This window comes from Electrona antarctica (assembly GCF_951216825.1).
Source record: "Electrona antarctica genome assembly, chromosome: 16".
Classification (NCBI taxonomy): Eukaryota; Metazoa; Chordata; class Actinopteri; order Myctophiformes; family Myctophidae; genus Electrona; species Electrona antarctica.
In genome coordinates, this window is record NC_136797.1 from 40,582,046 (window position 1) to 40,599,294 (window position 17,249).

Genomic DNA, 17,249 nt, shown 5'->3' on the forward strand with positions numbered 1-17,249 from the left:
TTCTACGCGGCACTGACGTACGGCGGTCGGCGGAGGAAGTGAACAATGCGCATGTGACGTTCAATTCCGGAGCCTTCGCAGCATCAAAACCTGATCAAAACATAACATTTGTTCTTTTAACTGCATATTCATTATTATAAATCACAGCAGCGCCGACAAAACAAAGGTGAGCATTTGAGTTACAGTGACAATAAACTGAGCAGCGACAACAGGTAATTCTTTAATTAGGTTAATTTCGGAGAGAGATTGAGGGCCGATGGTGATGCACATTCATAATCCGACTGCAAAGTACTGTACTAGTAGTGTAGATGTTATGTTAATCCAGCATTTCATTAATGTAGATTTTAGATTATAAATCCAACAGTGCTAATTTAAATATGACTGTATTGTAGATGGCATGCTAATGCCAATGTGTTACTATAGGCTAGCATAGATGGTAATCAAACGATATTAAAGTAAATATGACTAGAATCTGGCAATCCAATAATGTTTATTGTAAATATAGTAGTATACTATTATGTTCATCATGCAGCCTAAATAGAACTGCATTCTAGATGGCAATCTATCAGTGTAGACTGTAGTGTATAGATGGTAATCTAGCCCTGGTCCACTGGACCAAGGCTAATGGTAATCCAACAATATGACTATCTATTCTAGTTAGTAGTACAACCATGTATAATCTGTCCCTGTGATAGTGTCAGCCGTTTCTGGTTTCATTACAGAGTGGGACCATTATAATAATCTGTCACTAACATTGTTCATTCATCGATTGGATGATGTGATTAATTTGACCATGAAATTATGGTAATTTTAAAATGACAATCCATTCAGAAAACAAAAGTCTGATCTGCTTTTAAACAACGTTAAACTCACCAACATTGCAGCTGTAAGGAAAGCTTGAATTATCCTTTTTCGACTGTACAAGAAAATCAGACCCATCTGAAGTGAGTGGTACTGTACTGTACGGCACTGTACTGTTATTACTGTACAAGCCCTCCTCCCTGGCGTGTGTGTGTGTGTGTGTGTGTGTGTGTGTGTGTGTGTGTGTGTGTGTGTGTGTGTGTGTGTGTGTGTGTGTGTGTGTGTGTGTGTGTGTGTGTGTGTGTGTGTGTGTGTGTGTGTGTGTGTGTGTGTGTGTGAGTGAGTGAGTGTGTGAGACATAATGGCTGCTGCAGCACAATGCGTTAATGAAAACAAGTGCATCCAAACTTTAACTTTCTTACCAGTTTATATTAAGTAGCTCATGTCTACGGTGGATTTTTATGAAACAAACGTTTTGCCGATTCAAAGAGGATAATTCAAGCTTTCCTTACAACTGCAATGTTGGTGAGTTAAAGTGGTTACAGTTCTCTTGCTATAATACCTACTGTTAACTGTGCCTTCTCTGGGGCAGGTTCATCTCTTTGGACCTGCAGTCTGAGCCACAGCTATGGTGTGCATTCCTTGTATTGTGATTCCTGTCCTGTTATGGGTGTACAAGAGGTTCCTGGAGCCCATCCTCTACCCTTTCATCTCCCCCATCATGAACAAGTTCTGGACCAAGCAAGCCATTCAGGAGACTGGGCCTGTGGCTGGGGGCACAGGTGACCAAAAAGAGAGTCAAACCTTAAATGGAACAAGCAAGGTAAATCTATGTCTGTCCAGTCCATATCCCCTTTTACACAGCCCCGTTCAAGGTGGTGAATATTGTAGAGATGTACTGATACCATTTTTTCCTTCCTGATACCAATTACGATACCCATAACTTGTGTATCAGTCGATACAGAGTACCGATCAAATTCCAGTGTGTAATCTAGGACAGTGGCTCTCAAAGTGGGGTCCAGGGAGTCTCTGGGTTTCTTGGGGGTTCCAAATCCCTTACAGTTCTGTAACAAGAGTGTACAAATGGAACCAAATGGACCCTTACGGCTCCATTCGGTTATGGGAGAGTTATGGGGGTCCTTCAGTACCTCAGTACCACTGATCTAGAAATGAATAAAAATGCCATTAATAACTGTTGCAGTGCAGCTATAAGTTAGTAAAACAATAATGTAAATTGTACAATAAGAGTATAAAAAAGTAGTGCAACATTTATTGAAGCATTCAAATAATTGATGTGATTTGTGAATGAATAATGTGGTAAATTACATGGTATCGGAATGGCATAGACTGACAATCATACTCTGGTCACACAAACATTTCTTGCATGAATCGGCCATCGTAATGTTATGCATCATCAACATGTGTCTCTCTCTCTCTCTCTTTCTCTCTCTCTCTCTCTCTCTCTCGCACACACACAAAGAGTCTCCTTTGTGTCTCTACCGGAACCGCTGCTTGTCGTCAAATTATTGGCTTAGGAATGCGACAAAAACAAAACATTATCCATGAATTAAAGTCTCCATGGGGTGACTAATCGATAGAAAATAAGTAACTTTTTGAGTGGACTACTCCTTTAACAGAGTAGTCGACATCTAAGGTTCAGTACAGGGGCTCTGTGACTGCGGTCTGATACTGTACATCACTCCATTTTGTTTCGATATTTTGTGAAATAAATGTGCGTAGTGTCCAAGAAATTCTTAGAATTAAACATTTAATAACACCCTTTATAAATGTATCTTTTAAGTATTTTTAGTAACTCTTCTCCATGAGTTAAGGTACAGCCATCTCCTGTGAGATGATCTTATCTGTCAATCATACTGCTTTGTTGAGACATGGTTATGGGTTGGCTGTTGTGGGGTCTTAATGCTATAAAGGTTGTTAGTATTTGTTGCTCTGAGAGCCAGACTGGGTTTCCATTGCATTGACAGGTCATGTAAGTTGTGTCTCCTTACTCGAGTAAAATCACTCATACTTTTGAAGTCTGAATTCCTGTCTTGCCTCATTTGTGTATCATGTTTTCTGAGCATACCTACAGGATCCTGCAGATGGCTTTAACAGTAGCAGAGTAAAGCTTTGAATGTATAAAATCTTCTGACAAACTGTTAATTGTCACACTAAAGCGTTATTCATAGTCTGGATTTTCGGTGTTGAGGTGACCACCGAACTACAACATGACGCCAAGAGCCGCAGTGAAGAGCAAACCACCGCCACCACCCCAGCCCTTCTCTCTGTTTTTACTCACCTCACCACCGAAAATCCAGACTATGGCTGAGCTCACACCTTTCATGCAATTCTGTGCTCGTTGGATGCTCGTTGGATGCATGTTGTGTTGTGTCATGGCCGCCCAATGTATTGCCAATGGAGGTCACATGGTTTGACCCAACATTGTGTTGTGGGAGGGGCGCAGTCGTCCGCCCCTCCCCCTCACACAACACAATGTTGGGTCAAACCATGTGACCTCCATTGGAAATGCATTGGGCCGCTGGGCGGCCATGACGCAACACCCAACGAGCACAGAGAATTGCATGAACCGTGTGAGTGCACCCTATGAATGAGCCTTTATGATTCTGAAATGCCAGCAGGCTTGACTGGGACAAAAAAATCGGCAACGTGTCATTGGTCCGACGTCGCTTTGTTCCGACGCATTGGACTCGCCCTGTTACTATCCCTATCCCTAAAGGCCTATTCATAGTCTGGATTTTCGGTGGTGAGGTGACCACCGCTCCGGTGGTGAGCTGACCACCGGAGCTGAAATAGCGTTGAGCGGTGGTGAGTAAAAACAGAGAGAAGGGCTGGAGCAGTGGCGGTGGTTTGCTCTTCACCGTGGCTCGTGACGTCATGTACCGAAACTCCAGACTATGTATGAGCCTTAACTCTAGCCACATAGTCGGAGTAATGGGATGTTCAGCCTGACATGGGTTTCACAAATCACACATTAGGACTCTGGCCATACTAACCTTTTTCAGTCATGAGGTTTTATTTTGCTTTATTCCATGCAATCATCTTGCTTTATGTTCATAATGTAACCACTGACATTATTTCTTTGTTTTTCAGCTTGAAAGTAACGGAGACCTCACTGCCAATGGAACAACCACAGTAGCTGATAAGAAGACAGACTGACGGCTTATTAAACATCTAAAATTGTGTACATATTTCAGTATATAACATATATTAAGTTAAATAATTAATTTCAGTTAATTACAAAAATGTATAATTTAAAAACTTATCCTTGTGTAAATTAGGTATTTTTCAAGTGAATAAAACTGTTTTCTTCTGCAATTTATTTCATGACAGCTCTAACCACATGAACTCTAGTCTGGCCTCCCCATTCTGGGGCAAACATCAGGCAAAAAATAGCAGATCTACTGTACAAGCTCACAATGGGTGATGTGTTGCAACTTGCAATGTGATGTTGGGACCTTGTAGATGTGCTATTTTTGGCAAAGAGATTTGGTGTAGAGATGAAAAAAAGGAGCGGACCAAGTGTAGAGCTCTGGTGTCAACTAAGTAGGCTATAATATAGGGCTTAAGTGCTAATGTTTTTACTTTGTTATATGGCATCATAGTATACTCAGGCTTTTTCTGAATAAAAGGAAATCTATAATTGATTGTACTTCATTCTTTGCTTCTCTTTAACACAAAATGGTCACTTTGATTATTTCTTCTAGCTTTATACTCACAGTAAAAGACTGCAGGTGTCACATCTTTGCAGTCGGGCAGAGACCTTGTATCCTCCAATTTCTCCACATTTCATTTTCCGTTATTGATTAATGCCCTACTTCATAGGGCATCATATAAGAGTGTTGCACACAAGTAGTGAAAATAGCCGATCTGAGCATGAAGTTTCCTATTTTCTATTTCTTTTTTCAAGATATGTTTGGGCCTTTTTCTGCCTTTATTTGATAAGAGTACAGTAAACTGACAGGAAATGGGTTGAGAGCATAGAGCAGGGGTTCTCAACGTTTTTGGCCGGGGACCCCCGAAAATGCTTTGGCAACGTCTTGGGACCCCCGCCCCGCCCCCTCCCGACCCCCAATATAAATTGACTGCTACAATAACCTTAAACCATTTTGGGCGGGAACCCCTTTTGGTGTTTTAAGCATTGTTATAATTTAGCTATTTAAAAATAGCAGATCTACAAGCTCATAGCGCGCCACCGAGTGGCGCGCTACGAGCTTGTAGATCTGCTATTTTTGAAAATAATTTGGGGACCCCCTAAAATAATTTGGCGACCCCCCGAGGGGTCGCGACCCACAGGTTGAGAACCCCTGGCATAGAGGGTGACACGCAGCAAAGGTCGTCGAGACCAGCAGCCTATAGGTGCCCGAACGTCAATGCCAGCCGTCCAGGCCGAAGATGCATATTTTCAGCTTTTTAGAATGTTTAAAAAAAAGGAGTAAAAAATATGAATGCTCAGCTCAAGGTTTCCACCCCACAGTAATGATTGATATTTACTGTTCTACATGCAGTAGCTCTAGCTGGTCCATTGCGTTGTCCTTTTTTAACAGCTTGCCTTTAGTTTTAGTTTGCAGATTTAGATTATTATTAGTATTAAATATATTAACTGATAAATTATGTATTATATATAGGTTAAACCAAACATAAGTCATTAACATCAGCCTTTATCTTTTACAGATGCAAAGAGAGATGGAACTAGAAAAAGTGCCCTTCTAGCGGGGCAGATAGCATGCCATTTACAGGTGAATCGTTCACTTGCGGATACAAGCACCAAAATTGGCACACATACTCCTTAGGGATGGCTCTTTTGATAAAACCATTGTGCCAAATAAAATTTCAAGATGGCGGCCATTTTTCAAGATGGCCACCATTGAATATACAGTAATATTGCATTTCGCAATAAAATCCCATAGACTTGTCCTATTTGAATGATCTTGGTGTCAAATCATACATTTTTCACTATGTAGAATCCAAATTTGGACCCATGGACTTACTCATTGGCTTCCTTGTACCATATATCAGTCCCGGAATCCTAATATTCTGCTAAATTAGAGGTTTGTGTTATGTCTGACTCGGGTAAAATGGATGATAGTGTATATCTTAATATTGTTATAGGTTGTGTGTGTGTGTGTGTGTGTGTGTGTGTGTGTGTGTGTGTGTGTGTGTGTGTGTGTGTGTGTGGGGGGGGGGGGGGGTAATGTAGTAGCTCAACAGAGTGGATGTCAACGTACAGCCAGGGCACACTGGTGGCACCGCTCCTGTGAAACTCAGCATGGGGTTCAGTATCAGCTGAGTAATTTGTTTGGTGTAGCTTGCTAAATAATGACTTCATTGTCCCAAATGTTGTCTAATAGCTAGTGTAGATTACATGTAGTTTACCATGTATGATGTTTAGTTAGACAGCCACACCTGAATTGACAGGGTATGCCAGCACGGGAGAGCCGAGCCAATGGTAAGTTGGCTATACATGACTTATTCATGGACTTACCAAGATGGTGTACAGAACGCACGGGACTTAAATGATACTGGATGAACGATCGGGCTAGGTGTAGATTAGTGATGCACCGAATATTCGTCCGCAGAAAATATTCGGCAGAAAATGGCTAAAAATGCATTTTCGGCCTATTCGGTTTCGGCCCGAATAGGCAGAAAATATATCACCAAATAGTGTATGCAATTAATGCATTCAAAAGAGCTGAGTAAATGTTTTATGGACCCATAATAGTGATTATTTAAGTTAAGTTTTGCCATAACCATTCCTTTTGCCATAAATCAGGTAGGTTTAAGGTACGACCATGACAGCAATGGTAGGAAAAAAGATATATAATATTAATCATATTTGTATATTCGGTATTCGGTTTTCGGCCAACTGTTTCCTATATTCGGTATTCGGTTTCGACCAAGAATTTCCCTTTCGCAAGTGTTGTCTTTGCAAAGAGAAGAATAGTAAAGAGCTCTCATCACATGCAAGACCATCACAACATGATGGCTACACTATGATTGCAACTAATATTCCCCTCTTTCACACAATGAATGAGATGCATTTTAATAAAATGTATCCAGACAGACTTGATGATGGTGGTGGCATTGAAGAAAATCTGAGGAGGAACAAGGCGCAATATCACAAAAGTTGTCGCATTACGAAACTGGAGAGTGAGAATCACAAAACGAAAAGCAGAGTGCGCTCAGCACTGGAATGCAGCTGGATGTTGATGCATCTGCTGTCAACTCCACAAGACTGAAGGAAAAACTCATGCTGTCAGAAATACCTGAGTTGGATGCTCACAAGCAGGGAAGGGATGTTCTTTTGGCTTTCCAGAAAGATGTAGGCTTTGGCTTGTCAGAAGCCTCTGACTCTTATAGTGAAGCTATTGTCCTTAGCAAAGCAGCTAACATCTTACGAAGACATATATGCTGGACCACAAGTCCCTCCAAATCAGGTATTTCTTACAGCAGTTTTTCATTCAGTCTTGTGGAGTTGACAGCAGGTGCATCAACAGTAACACCCAGCTGTTCCAGGCACTGGGCGTACAGGTGAACGATATGTCTGCAAGTCGGAGGACTAGAGGACCCTCACCAGATCTGGTGGTCTCCACTAGATATGTGACTAGCTCTGAGAATTCCTGTAGGTGGGCAACTGGGCATCCTCTTCGGTTTAATGTTCCTTTTCCAGTCTCTTTGTGGCTCTGAGGTACGACCTCTCTCTATTGTACAGGTCTGCCAAGCATGCAGCGTGGTATTGGAGCTCCTGTGCAATAACATCTCCACCACTGAGTCTTGCAACTCTCTTATTGAGATTCATCGTCATAGCTTTCTTGTGAGTTCAGAGTATGCGACATCTTTGTCACATCTGAAACATGTTTGGCTTTTAATGCTGGTTCTACTCCACTTGGTCTGGCATTCCACTGGCTGAGCACTCTCTGCTTTTCGTTTTGTGGTTCTCACTCTCTCCAGTTGAACATAATGCGACAACCTTTGTGATATTGCGCCTTGTTCCTCCTCAGAGTTTATTCAATGTCACCAAGGGAATATTAGTTGTTGTTGTGATTGTCTTGCATGTGGTGATGAGAGCTCATACTATTCTTCTCTTTGCAAAGACAACACTTGCTCCAGTCAGTGTTGAATTTAGGCGGTCCTGGGTCTATATTAGACATCTTGGTGAATGGTAATCAAGGTATCACAGTATGATCATTATCTGTATTCAGTGAAGAGGGATTATCCTTTTACCGCCATCATGCACAATAAGGTATGGGATACGACTAGGTTTGTCAATAAAATCTACACCTAGCCCGATCGTTCATCCAGTATCATTTAAGTCCTGTGCGATCTGTACACCATGTTGGTAAGACCATGAATAAGTCATGTATAGCCCCTTTACCATTGGCTCGGCTCTCCCGTGCTGGTAACATGTCAATTCAGGCGCGTTTGTCTAACTGAACATCATACATGGTACACTTCATGTAATCTAGCTAAAAGATGCTACACACACACACACACACACACACACACACACACACACACACACACACACACACACACACACACACACACACACACACACTCACACACACATTAAACCTCTAACAATATTAAGATACACACTACCATCCATTTTACCTGAGTCAGACATAACACAAACCTCTAATTTAGCAGAATATTAGGATTCTGGCACTGATATATGGTACAAGGAAGCCAGTGAGTAAGTCCATGGGTCCAAATTTGGATTCTACATAGTGAAAAATGTATGATTTGACACCAAGATCATTCAAACAGGACAAGTCTATGGGATTTTATTGCGAAATGCAATATTACTGTATATTCAATGGTGGCCATTTTGAAAAATGGCTGCCATATTGAAATTTGATTTGGCACAATGGTTTTATCAAAAGAGCCATCCCTAAGGAGTATGTGTACCAATTTTGGTGCTTGTATCCGCAAGTGAACGATTATTTCCACTATCTGCCCCGCTATTCTGGGCACAGGTCTCCACCAGGAGGATAGGACTGTGTGAGATGTTTGGCAAAATCTTTAGGAGTAATATAAACATGTTTGTTTGTTTTTTGCAACAATTTTCTTTTGTTGAGGAAATGCAGAGCCAGATCACTCTGGACAAAACGGGCCACTCCTGAAAACTTTGGAAGGCAATGTTAGCCAATCAGTGTAGAATCTGAGAAATACAACAGACTCGTCTTGTTCACATGACTACAGAGATCATGTGTACCGATTTGTGTGAGATTTGGATGAAATCTGTGCGACTAACATAAGCAATGTGTTTTGCAGACATCGGCCTCATGGTGGCGCTATAACCGGCAGATGTGGAGGGATGCAGAGACAATGTTTTTCCATGGCCTCTAGGGAGTGCGCATACATAAGTTGTATACAGATCGATGCAGTTATAGCTAAAAACAGGAATTGGCCTGTTATAGCGCCACCATGAGGCCGATTTGGAAAAAAATGAGTGGCATGTCGTCCTCGGCCTAGTGTAAATGTGCGTGCATAATTTCACGGAAATTGCACACTGTGTTTGTGATTTGTGGCATTTTGTTCGAAACGGACCAATCATGTGAGCTTTGGAAGCCAATCTTAGCCAATCAGGATGGAAGATGAGAAATGGTGCAGATCCGTGTTGATCACATGACTATGAAGATAGTGTATACCGAATTGTGTGATGTATGGATAAAATGTGTACGAGTAATCTACAGAAATGTGTTTTGCCCAAATCGGCCTCATGGTGGCGCCATAACAGGCCGTTGAAGAATATTTGGGGCAGAGGTTTGTTGTTGGCATCCAGGGAGTGTGTGTGCAAAGTTTGGCATGGATCGGGCCAACGGTGGCGGAGATTAGCTGATAACGGACGGACGGAAGGAAGGAAGGAAGGACGGACACACACACACGGACGGACGGAGTGCAAAACATACTCTCTCCCCATGCCTTCGGCCTGGTGGAGACAAAAATGGTGCCAGTCCTTTAATAACAGCGACTACACTGAGTTTTCTATAGATCATAACATTATTTAGGTGGACCTGTTTTTCTTCTCTTCTGAAAAATAAAAATATAAAAAGTGAAAGGGGATGAGTAGAATTGTTTTAATTTCAATTAAGACACATTATTCGTTAGTGTTATTTATTAGGACTTACTAATATTATAGCGTTATATTATTGTGTTATTATTCATGTTCACACCAGAAAATGAAATGGATGTAGTGCTGACATTGTAAAGTGTAATGCGAATGTATTTCAGGGTGTTGGTGGATGTCATATTTGTATAGCCTGGTATCCAGCCTGCTTCGCTACGTTCGGCGGATTTTTTTTTCTCTCTTCGCTTATCAGTCTGGAAAGCCTCCTATCTCCAAGGGAGGCGGGACATGCCAAAAGTTTCGAAACCTAACGTGGCTTCTGATTGGTCTGTGGTGCGGGGCGGGACAAAGCACCAGTGAGACGTCATAGCAAAGCGCAGCTACTGCTACTGAAAAGCATGGAGGGTGGCGCTGGCTGATGACGTAGGTTGCCTAACGCTACTCTCATTCGTTGGAACAACATCCAATCAGCAACGACGTTGACTACGTAACATATGTAGTTCTAGTGTAGTTCTGCAAAACCTCCCAATGGGAGGCTTTCCAGACTGATAAGCGAAGAGAGAAAAAAAAATCCGCCGAACGTAGCGAAGCAGGCTGGATACCAGGCTAATATTTGTATAGTTTACCCACATTATTAGCTATTCACATTGCTTAATAACATATTCAAGCCTGCTAGCTTTTTAATATGCAATATTTATTTAATTATATATTTATCTTCCTAGATGGAAAGTCCCACAATTGTATGTTGTTGTGAAATGGATGGGAAAAATGTTTCCCTTATGTTGTATTTTAATTAGTTAGGCCTACATTAGTTTGCCTGAATGTAGTAAACATTTTTAGTAATGTATATTTATTACTTCCTGCTTAGGTCTACTTCACTTTTTAAAGTAGTGTTGAATACTGAACCTTGAGTGAGTTAGGTTGTGATTGGTGGACAGATGGTTCTATTGTTCTCCTCTTTGGCCAGTCATTGCAAGCCTCCACCTCAGGCTCTCTAGTATAAGAAGAGTGTAGTTGTAAGGTCTCAGTCCACAACTCCTCTGGAACTCCTCCAGAATATCAATCATTTCGAACCAGAACTGACTGTGGACTCCAGACTTCAAGTGAAGATGAACAACAACAACAATTCTGCTCCTGAGGAGGGAGTGATGCTAGCAGACATAATGGCTCGACAGGAAGAGGAGCTCACCTGTCCTGTTTGCTGCAACATCTTTAAACATCCTGTTATCCTGTCGTGTAGCCACAGCTTCTGCAGCGCCTGTCTGCAGCAATGGTGGACGGTGAACAAGAACAGGGACTGTCCTGTTTGCAGAACAAACTCCTCCCTGGACCAACCTCCTGTCAACTTGGCCTTGAAGAACCTCTCTGAGAACTTCTTAGAGGAGAGAAGTCGCAGGTCTCTCAGAGATAATTCCAAAGTGAATACTCTATGTGGTTACTTTGACTCACTTCAAATACTACCTGAGGTTAATACTTTGTGTGAGTACTTTAATGTACTACAAATACAAAGAGGAAACTGTGAGTAATTTAGTACTGCATATAGTAGTGTAGTTTTTACAAGAGTGTAACCACTGTTATGGCCTTGTGGGTCATATTGTGTATATCCCTGTGTTGCTTCTGTCCCCTGCAGGTGCTGAGCATTGTTGTCCCTAATGTGTTGCTGTCCTGAGGAGGGCCTGGCTTGGAGCCTGATCAGCTCTCTGATTGGTCCTGTGGCAGCTCAGGCCTCGCTACCTGGACTATAAAGCTCACTCTGTGCCTGGACTTCGGGGTGGGAACACTGCTGCGTGTGGTGTGGGAGCACTCCAGCGTGTGGCCTTCCCTCCAGCCGACTGCTTATGTGTTTCATGTCCGGTTTAGTTGTAGTTCCATTTGTCTGTCTGTTAGGTTGTGTTGTTTGGTCATCTGTTCCACTTCATTCAGTCATGTAAGTGTTCATTCATTCTGGGCTCACAGAGCCTCTCTGTCATTATCATTCATCATGCACTATGCCACTTTGTAAGTTATTTGTGAACTGAGTATTAAAACAGATACTCTTTTATGAGCCGTGTTGTTCTTTCATACATGTTACGGGCAGTAAAACCCCTAGACTTAAACAGTTCGTAACATATTTGGGATCTCGTCCGGTCTTTTGTCTTTTTCCAAAAGTGAACCTGTTAATTGGGATCTCGTCCGGTCTTTTGTCTTTTTCCAAAAGTGAACCTGTTAATTGGGATTTCTTTTTCTAAAAGTTAACCCATTAGTTGGGATCTCTCCTGGTTTTTTGGCTTTTCAAAAGTACCCATGTTAAGTGAATATTAAGTGGCTGTTTGTCAGTTTTTTGTTCCAAAAGAAAGTTGAGCTTGTACTGTGGTCATTTGGTCTCTCTTTCTTGTTTGGTTGTTGCTAAAACTGAGCCCATACTCCTATATGGTGTCTTTTTTTTAGTAATATTCGTTTGGTGAACCTGCATTTGTTAAAAGAAAGTAACATGATGTTTTCTTTTTTTTCGGTCCCGTTTGTGATCGGCTGGAGTTGCTATTGGTAGGTATGTTGCTCGTATTTTGTTGCACCTTAAGTTTGGTTAGTTTAGTATAGGTGAATTGGACAAACTAAAAGCTGTTAGATTACCAAATTTCTTAGAATCTCGGTGGCGGGGCTGCTGGGAGGCGATATAGACAAGGGTGGTGGTGGAGCTGTTAGTTCGAGGTGGCTTTCTGAATGTGGCATCTGAGAGACGGATGGTCAGTGCAACTGGTTGGATAGGGGGGGAGGATGAAGCGGAGGCTGAAGATTCTTCCCTGGGTGCCGCCAGAGGTGCTGACCTGCCGAAAAAGGCTGGGGGGGTTCTGGGGAACTAGGGATAACCCTTTGGGGGGTGAGTCCTGATAGGGCGCCGGCTGCGACGCCTGCTCCCCGGCCTGATGACACAGCCACGGGAGAGAAATGCCGGTCTGGAGCGCGGTGCTCCTGCTCTAAGCCCCACCACCCAGAGATTGCCTTGGTCCCGTTTGCTGCAGAGAAGGTGAGAGTGAAGTCTGCTTTTTCAGCGTTTGTGTCGAATGTGTTGCTGCCACGGGAAGATTGGCTTAACCCGTGAGGAGCTTGACATGCTAAATAATGGTGCAGAAAATCGAGTCATATAGCTGCTTTTGCCCTCCGTTCAGTTGTGCTGGAATCGCACTAATTTTGATATAATGCAGTGGTGCTGCGATGGCACCGTTCATATTTCTGAAATCCATAACCTGATACGGACGAGGGTGGATATGGAATGTAGTGAAATGTTTATTTGGCCGTGTCGTGGTGTGTGCAAACTCCGGAGGCTGGCACCCACGGCAGCAGTCAAACCTTGTAGCGTTTCTTTTTTTGTTTTCATTCAAGTTGTCCTATGTTGGACTCAGGTACATTTAGTGGTTGTGCATTCAACCGTAGAGGTTAGTTAAACAAAGTGGGTTTTTCATACCTCGTTTTTGGTCCGTTGGTGGGTAATTCAAACTAGTTCTGAAAGTGTGACAGGTTATGTTATAACCTTACGTACCAAGTTGAATGTAGTTTGGGTATTTGTTTGTTAGTTGGCAAGGCATTTACCACAACTAAATGTGATGTCGATATATGGTGTTTTAAACTGTTCAGGTACTATACTTGCTTCTTGTCGCTGCTATTTTGCTTTTGACAGGCCGCGTGTTGTGTCTATTTTTGCCATGATGTTGTAGAGGCTTCAGAGGCTTCTTTAAATTATATTTGTAGCATTTTTCGATGAGCGTCCGCGCCGCTGTTTTTTTTTAGAAATAGTCGGATTTTTGCGAGCAGAAACCAAATTCGTTTTGCAAACCGGTGGTTTTACACTTTTTCGTGGATTCATAAATACTTGTGACGGGGTTTGGTGAGCCATTGCCCTGACGTAAAGTGGAATTCAGGCATGTGTTTTTATTGCCACGGTTTTTCGATAGCACTTGTCACTTTACACATTTGGGTGTAAAGGCTTGTGTTTTGTGTCGGCTAGTGCCTTGAACAGGTTGAACGTTTCAGTATGTATTGTGGAGAAAGCGTCTTTATTCCACTCTACAGAGTATTAGAGCACTTGTATTATTTGAGGGTTGTTAAACGCTGCCCTCGTGTGGGCGTTGTGAGTGTGGCAGACCTCCAAATTCAATGGCTTGCTCATTTAGGGGTCCTGAGTAGGACCAGGCGTACAAGTTAAGTGATTGTGGATCCAATCAAATTTAGTGATCATGTAAATCAGATTCATCCTTGGATATCCTTTTTTGTTACGCACTAAAAGGGTTGAGATTTTGAAGGGTGGTGATCTGAATGTATTGTGATTAATCTGTCATGTGGGTTTGCTTAAACCATATTGGTCTGTGTAGTGATTAAACTAGTTCTAACATGAGAAGGGTTACGTGGTAACCTGACGTACCAAATTGAATTGGTTTTCGCTAAGCTAAGTTTTTGATTGCGGTCTCAGGAGAGACGTTAGGAGTGAGGGAAATGTCAGTGGAGATTTGGGAAGAGGTCTCAGTCGAGACATTAGGAGAGAGGGTCTTAGTGGGGGGGAGATACTGTAGGAAGGAGTATATTCAGCATGTTTTGGGTTTTTTTTTAGTGATGTGAAAGTGGAATAATCAAACCTTTTTTGTTAAGGGTAAAATGTTTGATCTTAGGGGGGAGGTGTTATGGCCTTGTGGGTCATATTGTGTATATCCCTGTGTTGCTTCTGTCCCCTGCAGGTGCTGAGCATTGTTGTCCCTAATGTGTTGCTGTCCTGAGGAGGGCCTGGCTTGGAGCCTGATCAGCTCTCTGATTGGTCCTGTGGCAGCTCAGGCCTCGCTACCTGGACTATAAAGCTCACTCTGTGCCTGGACTTCGGGGTGGGAACACTGCTGCGTGTGGTGTGGGAGCACTCCAGCGTGTGGCCTTCCCTCCAGCCGACTGCTTATGTGTTTCATGTCCGGTTTAGTTGTAGTTCCATTTGTCTGTCTGTTAGGTTGTGTTGTTTGGTCATCTGTTCCACTTCATTCAGTCATGTAAGTGTTCATTCATTCTGGGCTCACAGAGCCTCTCTGTCATTATCATTCATCATGCACTATGCCACTTTGTAAGTTATTTGTGAACTGAGTATTAAAACAGATACTCTTTTATGAGCCGTGTTGTTCTTTCATACATGTTACGGGCAGTAAAACCCCTAGACTTAAACAGTTCGTAACAACCACCTTTACACCATGTTTGAGCTTGTATAGGTGTGCTATTTTTGATAGCATTCCTATTCCCCCAGAATAGGGATGCTGGTGTTCAAGGTGTTAATTTAATAAAAAATACTAAGGCAGGATTGAATCAATTAACATGTTTTCTGTCAACAACAAAAAACACCACATAGACATCCATTGACATATGCATTAGATGGCTTGTTAATTATTATTACAGTAGGCCTACACATGTCTGGGACACGTATAGGCCTACAAAAGCAGACATGGCTGATTATATGGCCAGGGAGTCATTTTTACTGAAGACGAATCATTGGAACAGATTGAGCACCCCAACCTTTATTTTTTTATTTTTTTCTGTGAAGAAAGCTAGTGCTAAGCATTTTCAACTTGTATTATGACCTTCTGATGATACTGATATGACAATATGAGAATCAGTGTTTGTCCACATTCGTCAGGAATTAAAATGTCATATTCATTATATTAATGAATGAATATGCATGCACTATAGTGGTGCAATTGCAACTCGTCTCTGTGTGTTACCCTGTGTTGTTTGAACAGATTATCACATTATATTATTCATCATTTGTTTAGATCATCATAGAGTGCATTGCGAAGTGAAATATTTACTGTGTTATACCAGTCAAAACATTCATATTTTTTTCTTTTTCAAATAAAGGTTTGACAGCTACAGTTCCTTTGTGTGTTCATTACAGAGAGGCCATCACATGATCACAACACATCTGTTCAAACATTTTTACATTTTTACAGAGAGAATCCGATACCACAATTTATGTGTTAGCCAATGATACCGATACCGAATACCGATACCAGTGTTGTGATCTCGTGTTCATAGCTATTTAGCTATATATCTTGTGTTGTGTTTATAGCAGACTCCTCACTCAAATGTGCACTTATTTACCTGCCATAGTGTTAACCCCTTACCCCTGTGTCGGATCGGTGGTTAGACTGGCATATTCGCCGATACCGATATGACCCGATATGACAAATAAGGGCCGATACGGATACAGTATCGGGACATCTCTAATTTAAATAAAGATAAAAAATAAAAAATCACCAGAGAATTCACACTGGAGAAGCCATACTGCTCTGACCAATATGGAAAAGGTAATTCAGAGAAACACTACAGGATTCACACGGGAAAGAAATAATTCAACTGAGTACTGTGTGGGAGGAGTTTTACTCAGTGTCATGGATACACACACATAGGCCTACATGCAGGAGTGAAAGCCTGCAGAGTTGCACTGTACCAAGTGTAGAAAAAGCTTTAGTAGGCCTATAACTCCAGGTTCTTTTAATATCCATCAGAGAAGTCACACTGGAGAGAAACACTACAAATGCAAGAGTGCCATATGTCTACATAAAATGCTATCTAGCCTATTCACACAAGCATGATTAAACTCACGACAGGGTTGACTAGAGTTTCTCTCCACACATATTTGCCTCTACTGCTGCCATGCACAGAAGATATTTCGAGAACCACCACTATAGACCAAGCAATGGTCAAACACCTCCTTCTAGTGACAAAACAGTGAGCATAGCATTGAATGATCCACCAGCATTATGCACTACTGAATGACAAAAGCGTAGATCAATTACTGACCGTCTAGCCATCATCATTACATACACTCTGTTCTTTTCAGACAAAACTAGGACAATTACTATGTTTTAATGACAATGGAACATCCTTATGCACCACTTTGACTGCATTACATGTGAATGGTAAAGCCATTCACACAGTATCACACGGTGTGATATATGGGTGGGGCAACAAGTAGGCCTAATCAGACTAACTTGTGAAAGAACACTGGCGAAACTACTGACATAGCCAACATTGTCTACACTCTACTACTCTATTGTATTTTGTATTCAGCTCATCTAAATGATTCTCACTACTGTTAATAACAGCGACTACACTGAGTTTTCTATAGATCATAACATTATTTAGGTTTTTTAAATATTTAATATTTCATTACATTTCTTCTCTTCTGAAAAATAAAAATATAAAAAGTGAAAGGGGATGAGTAGAATTGTTTTAATTTCAATTAAGACACATTATTCGTTAGTGTTATTTATTAGGACTTACTTAGTGTTATATTATTGTGTTACTTCATGTTCACACCAGAAAATGAAATGGATGTAGTGTTGACATTGTA

At 41.7% G+C, this 17,249-nt stretch overlaps 1 protein-coding gene across 1 annotated transcript; it reads left to right on the plus strand.

Annotated features, from left to right (window-relative positions):
• Positions 1-27: 27 nt before the first annotated feature.
• c21h18orf32 (chromosome 21 C18orf32 homolog) lies at positions 28-4,462 on the plus strand. The gene is made up of 3 exons (XM_079523689.1): positions 28-166; positions 1,394-1,624; positions 3,913-4,462. The coding sequence occupies exons 2-3, from the start codon at positions 1,430-1,432 to the stop codon at positions 3,976-3,978; spliced, it is 261 nt and encodes an 86-aa protein (XP_079379815.1). The 5' UTR covers positions 28-166; positions 1,394-1,429; the 3' UTR covers positions 3,979-4,462.
• Positions 4,463-17,249: the final 12,787 nt, after the last annotated feature.

Coding starts and splice junctions, on each gene's coding strand:
- c21h18orf32 (XM_079523689.1), top strand. CDS start 1,430: ATGGTGTGCATTCCTTGTATTGTGATTCCTGTCCTGTTATGGGTGTAC. Junction 1,625..3,912: donor CCTTAAATGGAACAAGCAAG/GTAAATCTATGT, acceptor TTTGTTTTTCAG/CTTGAAAGTAACGGAGACCT.